At 47.4% G+C, this 11,082-nt stretch overlaps 1 protein-coding gene across 1 annotated transcript in view; it reads right to left on the reverse strand.

The window, feature by feature from the left end:
- ATP1A1 (ATPase Na+/K+ transporting subunit alpha 1) overlaps positions 1-7,644 on the reverse strand; it is a 33,036-nt gene extending 25,392 nt beyond the window's left edge. Inside the window, exon 1 of the mRNA XM_049879994.1 lies at positions 7,365-7,644. Coding sequence (XP_049735951.1) covers positions 7,365-7,376 — 12 coding nt within the window. The 5' untranslated portion in view covers positions 7,377-7,644. The remainder of the gene's footprint in view (positions 1-7,364) is intronic.
- Between the last annotated feature and the right edge of the window lie 3,438 nt (positions 7,645-11,082).

The following is an 11,082-nucleotide window of genomic DNA, read 5'->3' on the forward strand; positions in this document are numbered from 1 at the left end:
GACAGGACAGGTATGGAAAATTATCTCGAAATAAGCAGTTAAAACACACACACACACACACACACACACACACACGTGGGATAAAGTCTTAGGAGAGAAGTTTCCATCCAGAAGTATGCCACCTCATATCTGCACAAACCACCCCCACCACCAATAACACCACTTCGGCCTTCATGTCCACCAGGGCAGCTCAGAGGGCTTTCTAAATTGTACATTATGGGTTTTCTGGCAGGTTCCCACACATCGGCACAACGTTTTCCGTGGCCAGCAGAAAGCTCAGTTCTTCGCCGTCTCAAATTCCCACTGCACCTAAAAGCCCATAAGACCTCTGCTGAGACTCCCACTCTCTTTAGACTGGGGCTGTTGACACTGCTTTTACGTCAGCCCCAAGTCATTCTAGCTGTGCTGCATGCCAGCTACATGACCCTGAACAAGTTACCTCAGCCTCCTCATTCATAAAATGAGAATTACGCTTGGTACAACTGTTAAAGAACCTAGAGAAGGAATTCTGATAGAATGCCACCAAATATGAAAACCAAACTACACTGCTTCAAAACCTACGAACGAACAAAACCCTTTGACTAGGAACAAGAGCTAGAATAAAGGTAAAAGTGGCCTTGAATGTAGCCCATTTCAAAGTTTCCCAAGAGAGTTGTAGAAATGTCACTTCTGAACTCAATTTGGCCTTAGCAGGGAGGATGGGGGATGTCCTCTGAACTTGTTGGTTGCCTAGGGCACTGCCTAGTCTGTGCAACATGGGTCCATTATTCTTATTTCCTTAAAAAAAAAAAAAAAAAACGGAGGTGGGAGTGCTTTCCAATTTTCCTGAATCATCTAATAAATAATTATCAAAAACAATTATGTATATAGAGGTACTCTGCAAAATGTTACAAAGGTTATTGTTATAACTTGGTTTTAACAAACACTAATTACTGCCATACCTTACTCTGAACAATTTAAACTTTAAAAAAAAAAAACCCACCTCCTTTTGGGTATTTATTTTATCTCATGAATTAAGACAAAGAAAATATAAGTCAAGAATTGATGATGCCCAGGTTCATTACACCTCCATTTGCTCCTAAATTACTAAGTCAGAGATCTGAGGCTAAAAGATGGCCAGGTTGAAGGGGGACACACTGTCATAATACTGCAGCTGCTCTCCAGCCCCCCTAGCAGTGAGACCTTCACTATAGGAACAGCATTTGGGGACAGTGAAGGAAGAGCTTTCCTCTGCAGAGAAGTGGCCCAGGGACCGCCATTCCTTCATCTGCCTTCCCTCACCCAAACACGCAGCATGCTGGAGAACATAATCTAGCAAGGTCAAGCAGTAGGTCCCTTTGTCAGCCCAGTTCAGTATCTCCAAACTTGGGCTGTAGCCCATCAGCCAGCAGGGGACAAAGAAAACAGCCTTGGCTCTAGCCAGCAGGTTTCCCTCATCTCAAAACGAACAAGGCTTAATTAACCTCCCTTTCTCATCTCAAGGGGCCAGCCAGCCCACCCCACCAGCTACAGTTAGTACACACCCAGGATCATCCAAAGACGTCTAAAATATATACTTTAGATTTACGACCTCTTAAGAATGTGGTTTGTTTTCCCAGTTATGGGGGGAGGGGGGGACTTAGTTTTTTCAATGGGGTAACTCAACCTTTACATTAGATACCTGAGTTATGAAGAAGTAAAAATTTCTGCCTATTGCTCTTAACACTTGCTGTCCCCTAGCCCGTTTTCATTTTGCCTGACCGCTCCTTGACTAGCACTACTTAAAAGAGCATGTCAGCTTGAGAGACAACAGGGTAATAACTGGCATAGGCTCCCTTACAGAGGAAATGAATCAAAAAGTCTCATCACTCCTCAATTGGTGCTCTGAATGGAGCCTGGAGTGGGGAAGTGAAACTGCCAGGCTGCACAAGGCCCTAAAGAAATGGGATGTGATCTAAAGACAAAGCCAACCAATAAAACCAAATAAAAACAATAAAACAAAATGATGCCATGGAAGTATCATGTGGAAGGTAAAAGAGAAAACACAAGAAAGACGAATGACGTACCAGGGCCCCGCCTTCACCATGGTTAACGAACTGGAAAGATGAACATCAAGGCCTGCTGAGTCACACAAGTTAAAATTGCTTATAGGGACCCCAAAAAATACAAGTTACAAAGATAAAGCACAGTCAGCCCACCAAAATTCAACTTTCTGGGACCAACAACAGAAAATATTCAAGAGTTGTTACTAAACAGGGTTGGAAAAGAACAAGATGCAGACAGTGTTCAGATCCATTTCATATAAAGGCACAATGGAACTAGGGAATGAGGTCTATAGGCCAAAAACATTGGCTCAGGATCCAAATGAAACCAAATGGTAAAACAAAAAACCAAACCCATTGTGTTGAGTTGATTCCGACTCATAGTGACTCTATAGGACAGAGTAGAACTGCTCCATAGTTTCCGAGGCTGTAATCTTTATGGAAGCAGGATGCCACATCTTTCTCCTGCGGAGCAGTTGATAGGCTCAAACCACCAATCTCTGGGTCAGTAGCCCGGCACTTAACCACTGCACCAACAGGAGTGGCAGTAGTGGGCCTCTTTTCTCACCGACAGAATTTGCTATCCCAAACATCACTCAAATCAATGTGAAGAATTTCTTGTGGATTCCTGGCAACAGATTTCAGCACAGCTAATGAGGTGAGTCATATGCAAAGAACATTCTCTCTCTGACTTCAGCCAAAGAACACACTTCCTCTCATCCACTCAATTCATAGCAACGTGAGAAAGTTCAAACCCAGCTTGGTTACGTCTCCTTTTCCAAAAATACATAAATGAAGGAGAGCATATAAAAATGGTGTTAGTGGATTCTGAAGTTCTCTTTCCCTCCCATTATCATTTAGTGGACATATATTTTTAGCATCATCTAAAACTGGACAGCTCTGGCAGGGACGGGGAAACATTCTGCCCAGTGTTTTGCTGTCCAAATACAGCCACTCTGATTACTGTGAGCCCATCTGATCTGACACTCATGTTTCTTCTTCTGGCCTGTTGGCTGGCAGAGAACCCTGGGGAGCTAGGAGGCACCACAGCCTGACTGTCCAGGCCTCCTCCCATCACGTAAGGCTGAAAAACCCCTTTTATTTTTTTTAAGATTTTTGCAAAGACTTCAAAAATGTAAAAACAATCATTATAAAGTCCTCTACTTGAAAAGTGAAAGGAGATGAGCTCTACGATGCAATCAAACAAATCTGTGTGCTGAGTAAAGATTACAGCTCTCATCCATGTCAACTGACACTTTCACATGGCTTTTCTTTGGAGAATAATAGTATTTCTCATTATTTTCAGTCCCTAATATGTTTTCAGGTGAAAAAAAAAAAAAACCTGTCTAGTTTTAGAAGAGCTTAAGACTAACTGAGGAACAGCAAACTCACGGTTTATAAAGACTCATCTTTTCTTCAGTTCCAATTACTTTCTAAGCCCCACCCACAAGAGCAACAACTCGTATTTCTGTTGTACTCAGTCTAAACTGAACATAAGTTACTGCATTTGATCTTCGGGGTGAATATTCTATCCATGGGCTAGATGAGAACCTGAAGCTTTGGGGTTTTTGTTTTGTTTCCTTTTTGTTTTTGAATGAAGAAACTAATTTTTATTTTCCATACAAAAGCCTTCAAAAACTATTTTAGTTAAAGCTTCTCTCTCATCCTTGAATCTGAATGTATCTTCAAAAACAGAGTCTTAGTTTAACGGAAAGTTACTTACTTGTTAATGTGTTGCTAAAATAATCGGAAAACAGGATTCTAAAAGAATGATTTACAAAAGTTCTGGGGTGGGGTGTGGATAGTTGCCAAGTCTATTATGCTTTATAATGTTGAATCTCACCTTTTATTTTAGGAATAACACTCCGGGAGTCTGGATAAACGGTTTACTGGATTTTTGAAAGCCCTGGAATTTTTTTTCCCCCTGTTGAGTTTAGCTCTCTCCCTCAATCTTACTCATATTTATGATGCAGGCCTCCCCCTTTCCTACCCTCCCACCAAAAGGTGAGTCACTCTAGTGTTACAAACTTACTGGCACAGAACACTATAAATTAACCAAAAGTAAGTTACCAAAAGGGGATACACCCTCCTAAAAAAAAAAAAAAAACACGAAAAGAACCTGAGAGGCAGGGAACTGTTACACTTTTAACACACTGAACAATTAACAGCCAAAGGGTGTGTTGTAACCTCCAACTCTATTCTTTACCCCTCTGTGCTAGTCACTAGTTCTTCCGGGTCAGATTCGACTTGCTCTTGGCCAGTCCCCGGGCAACCACCCACCCTAGGACTCTGCCTTACAATGCCTTGAGTCTAAAGTACTAGCTTTACAGCAGCCAGGGGATATTTAGTCACACTTTCAAGTTGAGCTCCAAAACGGCAGCTGATAATGTTGCCATACAACCACGATTTCTGCTGACATGTGTATCCCTGGCACAACCTTCACCTGAAGCTTTTCTCCCCCAGCCCTATTGCCTGGAGTCATCAACTCATTTACGCCACCGCCCCCTCCCCCCATCACTACCTACAGGCTAAGATTTATTTTCTAGGTAACTCAGTTAATGTTCACACTGAATCAAGACCTGCAATGAAAGATCTGGTGACTTCTCCCTCCCCCACCTTTTGTAAACTTGAGAAAACGGAAAGTTTCTTGCATTTCTAAACAGTTATAGTGTGTACCTTTGGTGAGCTAAACAGTTGTGGGTGGTAGGCCTCACTGAGGATTTAGGCCAAATCATCGGCAAAAACACCCAATAAAAAAAAAGGGGGGGGGGGCAACAAAATCCTATTTCATCCAGGAATGATTCAGCAAGAGCTGTTCTTTCATTTTCTTATCAAAAGCTTAGGGACTAGATTTTTAAGGAGATACAAAAATCATTTGAGATATCATCAAAATCTAGGCCCCAAACTGAGGTGGGAAGAGAAAAAAACATTAACAATGACCTTAAAAATTAGCTGCTGGGACAGGCTTCCTGGTTAACCAATTATCAGCAGAGCTTTAGTCACCACTCCACCCACATTTTAATCCCCATGTGGAAAAATCCCAACATTTCAGCATAAAATATCCTTCTGAACATTTGGACTATCACAATAAGTCACTGAGGACAAAAGGGGCAACTTCATAAAGAATCATGACCGACAGACACACACACAAACACAACTTAGTTGTTTAATGTATAAAGGTATCCCAAATACTAAATACAACCCATTGGACAAGCTACATAGCAGGTTAACAAGTCATAATTCAGTTTTAAGTGTTTGCTAGCCACTAAATCTGGGTTGAACCTCCACTATGACCCAGGTGTTTTGCTGTCTTTACCAGTACCGTGCATGAGTGTGGTTATGAAAGAGACAGATACATGGACACAACTTAGTTACCCAAACATCTCCCTGGCCCATTAAATCAATATCACAAGTACCCCATTTTCATCTGAAGACTAACTTTAGAGTCCCGCATATTAGGCAATGTTAAGGAGTAAATGTATGTTCAGGTTTGTGAGAACACCCGCTGTTCAGCAATCAGGGATGTCTGGTCTGTCACTAACCAGTCATTTGACCTTGAGCAAGTCACTTCACCTTCCAAGGCCTCACATACGTATCTATGATCTCTACAGTCCCCCCACAATCAGTAACTACGGATTCGTAAAAAATGAAGCTTTTTTTGAGAGGTTGAGAGAGAGAGAGAGAGAAGAGCTTTAAAGAGCTGTTTACAGGACTGACCTAAGGCTTGATGGTGTGGCACAGGCCACTAACCCGATTCCCACTGTGAGGAGCAGAGAGGCTCCACACTCAGGTCTTTTCCCTAAACCTACCTGACCTTAACATCTTGTGCTTTTAAAAGCAATACAAGTTGTGCATTCCTGCTTCTCCCTATCAGGTCCAAGCCTTTTCACTGCCTCCTCCAAAATCCAATTACAGCGCCCAAAGAATGCACCCTCATTTTCTGCCTCCATCACAATCTACAACAGAGGAACCTTGAAGGACCGACCTTCATAAGACCTATAGAGTGCCAGGCACTGTACTAAGCCCAAAAGATGACAGCGTGGATTCTGTGCCACCAGTATTCTCATGACCTGATCATCTTTATCTGATAAATTGGTACTTCGGGGGGGGGGGGGTTATCTTGTGTGTAAGTTTTCTCTTAACTACACGTTGGCCCCTTTAGTGCCCCAGTAGTCTTCTGCTGTGGCTACAGGTATATCACGGCTCGTGATATTCAACTGTAGGAAAGCGTTGTTACGGTATTCCCACAGGGCTGCGTGCCACTCTCCTGCCCTCAAGACCCCTCATTTCTTTTGGGGATGGCTCTTCGGTTAGTCGGCGCTGGAAACGGAGAAGGGCATTCCCACCATCACGTACAGAGGAACTGCCCCTGGCTTCCCGCAGCCTCCAGTCCTCTTTTGGGTTTATTGTACCCAGAGGCCATGGTGGGTCAGCCTGTTCTCCGAGGCTCATCTCTCCAAAAAATCCACACGCCCCTCCCCACTGTCAAAGCTTCAGATGACAACTCCAGTTGTTCCGGAAGCATCCTGTGTTTATGGAAAGTGCCTCATTAAACCTCTCAAAAATATACCTTAAAGGCCATTTTAGGGCGGTGAAGACACACCCTTTCTGGCACCAGCCCGCTCGACAGGCTCCGCAGTAAAGGAAAGCCAGTTTTTTTCTTTGGGGGAGGGTGGATGCCTCTGCGGGTGGCTGGCTAAACCCCTGCGCCTCCAAGAGAAGGAACCTCGACCCCGCGGCTGCCCCCGCTTCGGGGGCCCCGCCGGCGCCCGGCCCGAGGCGGGAACGGCAGCCCCGAAGGGGGCCCGACCGGCGCGGCCGAGCGCCCCAGGGGAAGGGGAGGAGCGCGCCTTTCCTCTGGGCAGGGAGGGCGGAGGGAAAAAGGAAGGAGAAGAGATGGGAGGTGAGGGCGGGCGGAGGGAGGGGATAAGGGCTCGGGGATGCCGCCGGCGGCAGTCTCCTTCCCCGGCCGCCCGTTTGCCGCTCGCTCCTCTCCTCCTGGCCCCGCGGCTTCCTCGGGAAGCCCAGCGGCCGGGGCCCCGGGCCCGCTATGCGCTCCAGCTCAGTGGCCTGCAGCCCCTCTCCGGGGCCGCGGAGCCCCTGTCGGGGTCCACACACGGCCCCTCTGCGCTCCCTCCCCGCCCTGCCCCCCTCACTGCGCTCCCTCCATTTCCAAAGTGCGTCGTCTTTTAAGCCTCCCTGCTCTGCCAACCCATTCCGCGCCGCGCTGCTTCCTCCTCCCCCGCCAAGTCCTGGCCGCGGGCGCCCTCCTGACTTCCTCGTCTTCCTCCTTCTCCCCTCCGGGGCTCCCCGCGTCCCCTCCCCGGGCGCCCGGACACTCACCCCCTTCCCCATGGTGGCGGTGGTCTGTGCCCGGCGCCGGGTCCTGTCGCTTGAGAATCAAAGAGAAAAGAAAGCAGCAGCTCCCGGCCAAGCGAGCGGGGCCTGGAGAGCGGAGAGGAGGGAGCTAGGGCTGCCGCGGGGAGGGAGGGAGAGCGGCCGGGGGCCCGGACTGATGCCGCCGCCGCCGCCGCCGCTGCTGCTCTGCCGGGGCTACTGCCACGTGTCCGCCTCCTCCCGCCGCTGCGCTGCGCCCCAGACCCCGCTGCAACTCGGCCCGCGCCGCCGCCTCCACTTCCTAAAATATGAACCTGCTTGCTGGCCCCGCCCACGCCGCGACACGTCACCGTTACCGGAGCAACCTGACACCGGCCCCGGGCCTGGCTCCGCCCCCGCCCCAAGCCCCAGTCCCCGGCCCGGGCCGTGCCCGCTGCGGCCAGTCCCGGCCCCTGGGAGCAGGGCGCCCGGCCCGGGGCGCAGGTGGCCACGTCCCGGGAGGCCGCGGTAGCGCGGGTGCAGGGCGCGCAGACTGACCGGGCTGCCGGGACTCGGAGGCCATGGCGCCCCCGCGCCCCTCCTCCCTCTGCCCTGCGTGACCAGCCTGCGTTGCAGGATACTCAAGGTCCGCAGTGGTGCGAAGATGTTCTTGGAACTGGGCTCCCCGAATCTCTGGAGACAAGGACAGAAACCTTGCGAGGAGTGGCTTTTCCAGAGCGTCGGGGAGCTCCTCAGGGCCTAAAGGACACACCGGGGGTCTAGGGTGTGACTGCAGCCGCTGCCTGCCTGAAGGACTCCGCCTGCCTCCGGAGTTCGGTCCCCGGCGCCCACCTTCGCATGGCCTCCCCAGCCTCCTGGTGCCCTCCTGGCTGCCTCCTCTGGCCCGTGGTCCCCTTTATCCACCTCTCGCTCAGTTCCAGGGCGAATAGGTGGTCTGCGCTGGCCTGACCAGAGGTCCCGAGCACGTCTTGCCTGCTACCGCCTCCACACACACGCACTCACACCTGCTTTCCATCCATGTGTCCACATGGCAATCTGAAGGGTGCCCTATGAATTCGTTCATGCTACTGTGCAAATGAAATCTGGTAGTACAGTTTGGGGATTTTTAGGGTGGAAAGCTTGAAACCCAAAGAAATGCATTTCTTAAGCAACAGAAAAAAGCAACAGAGGCTGTCTCAAAAAGGAAATGTTTGGGGTCCTGCGTGGTGCCTCTCGAGCTGGCACAGCAGCGCCTACTCCAGCGCAGCGTTGGGTGCTCTGATAGGACCTGTGCTGGAGTGTCCTGAGGGGCCTAGGAATAGCTCAGAGAGCCCATGCCGGCTGCTCAGCAGGGCTTCTCTTCGTTATAACTTCTGCTTCTTAACAGAGGCTGCAGTGGCTAAAATTCTCCAACATTTAAGGAAAAATTATTATTAATAACAATGCTTTCAGGAAGTACACTCTGGGAAAGCACAAGATTCGCAGGAGAAAGTCACTCCAAGTCTCTGAGAATTCCTAAGAGAAGCAAGGAAAATATTAACTTCCTAAGCAAGTTAAAGTCAGCCCTATGAACCTCAAGTAATAATTTAACATGAACAAAGAAGGATGTGAAACTTGAAAGAAAGGACGGAAGAGAGGAGAAACTAGCAATTGTATTATCAGTTAGATCATTAGGGTAATTCTCAAACCTTTTTAGAAGAAACTCTTTCTTACAAGAACCTTTTTCCTCTTGCCCAAGAATGCATTGTTGAGGGCTGGCACCTCCTCCAGTAATCTACAAAAAAAAAAAAAAAAAAAATCTACAGGCTTGGTTAAATCAGTCCGGGCTTTGGAGAGCAGAATTGAATTCAAAATCATGACTGCTAGGGAAAAGAGCCCCCAATTCAAAACAGAGTCCTAACACTGTTCATTCAACAGAAGGTATTTCCAGTGTTATCAAGGCTCTGCCTTTAGAGTTCCTGAAAATGCTTTATTTACCTGCCCTATTTTATATAACATTTACCTGCCCTATTTTATATAACACCCGTAGGAAACCCTGGTGGCGTAGTGGTTAAGTGCTACGGCTACTAACTAAAGGGTCAGCAGTTCGAATCCACCAGGTGCTCCTTGGAAACTCTATGGGGCAGTTCTACTCTGTCCTATAGGGACTATGAGTCGGAATCAACTAGACGGCACTGGGTGGGTTTTTTATAACCCCCATTAAAGGTCCCTGGGTGGCACAAAGTGCTTTGAACTGATTTATTCCAGTTCAACCCCCTTGTAGATACTTTGCATTTTACCCCAGTTTATACTGAATCAGAATCTACATTTCAACAAGATCCCCAGGTAATTCTTACATATACATAAGAACTTTATAAGAATCACCTGGGGACCTTATTAAAATGTAGATTCCGATTCAGTATATCTGGGTGGAAAAGCAAATTCTCAGCAGGGGGTTGAACTGAAATAAACCTGTTTGAAGCCCTGCTTCTAACCTAAAGGTTGGTGGTTCAAAACACCCAGAAGTGCCACAGAAGAAAGGCCTGGTGATCTGCTTCCATGAAGATTACAGCCAAGACAACCCTATGAAGCTGCTGTACTCTGTAACACACGGGGTCACCATGAGTTGAAATCGACTCAACAACAGGTTTGTTTGTTTGGTTTTGTTATTTCACAGCCCCCGTTACTGCTGACTTGTAGGAAGAGATTCTTGATTGCTAAATGATCTGTTCGCTTGCTTAGGATTAATTATTCCTTGGGCCCTGGTCAGAATGTGAAAACTGCACTAACGATCCCGTCGCTGTCGAGTCAATTCATAGCGACCCTGTAGGACAGAGTAGAACTGCCCCATAGGGGTTCCAGGAAGCACCTGGTGGCTTCTAACTGCAGACCTTTTGGTTAGCAGCCATAGCACTTAACCACTATGCCACCAGGGTTTCCACAGTAACAATAGCAACAATGAAAGTATAAAGCAAAAGTCTAAACCATGTGGATTTCTCCTGCCAACTGATCTCCATTTTTTCCCTTCAAAGTAAAATTGTCAATTCAATTCGTTCAAGGATATAACCCTGAGAGAGCAAGGCATTTCTCTTTGTCTCTGGAGCTGTTTATTTGGCAGCTGACAGTTGCTGACGTTCCTTCCAGGAGGACCCCGAAGTTCTGGCCGTGTCCCAAGGTGAGGAAAGGGCATAATAATATAAGAAAAAAAAATTTTTTTTTTTTTTTTTAATATAAGAAGCATTAACTAAAATCTGTGTTTTACCTTAGTCTCCACAGAGCATGTTTACATGTGCAGTCTCCTTGGCGTCTCAAAGTTTGCAAGGTAAAGGGCTTGCACTTCATTTTACAAAGCGGGAAACAATCAGCAACCTTCTCACAAAGCCACTCAGCTAGTGATCAGGGGAGACTGGCCTCACAATTTCAAAACAGGAACTTTCTTCCTACTTCTAAAGTGTGGTCTCTGACAAGAGCATAAAGGAAGGTCTGGTGGGAGAATAATGATGGTCTTCAACGTTGCCGTCCTCCGAAACACAGGTTTCCACATGCCACTCCTCTTTAATAACCAAGAAGACCTGTCCTTATTCCCACCCTTCATCAGTCTGAAGTGTGTTAAGGTAGAGAGCCATCTATCTTATAGAAGTGCCCTTCCAGTGGCCCCTTCTGACCCACCTGATCCCACTGTGGAGGTGAATCCCATTCCATTTTCAGGGTGCTTGATAATGCCATTTTCCATTTCAGCCCTACCAAAAGAAACACTTTGGAATGT

The sequence above is a fragment of the Elephas maximus genome, chromosome 3, assembly GCF_024166365.1.
Source record: "Elephas maximus indicus isolate mEleMax1 chromosome 3, mEleMax1 primary haplotype, whole genome shotgun sequence".
Taxonomy (NCBI): domain Eukaryota; kingdom Metazoa; phylum Chordata; class Mammalia; order Proboscidea; family Elephantidae; genus Elephas; species Elephas maximus.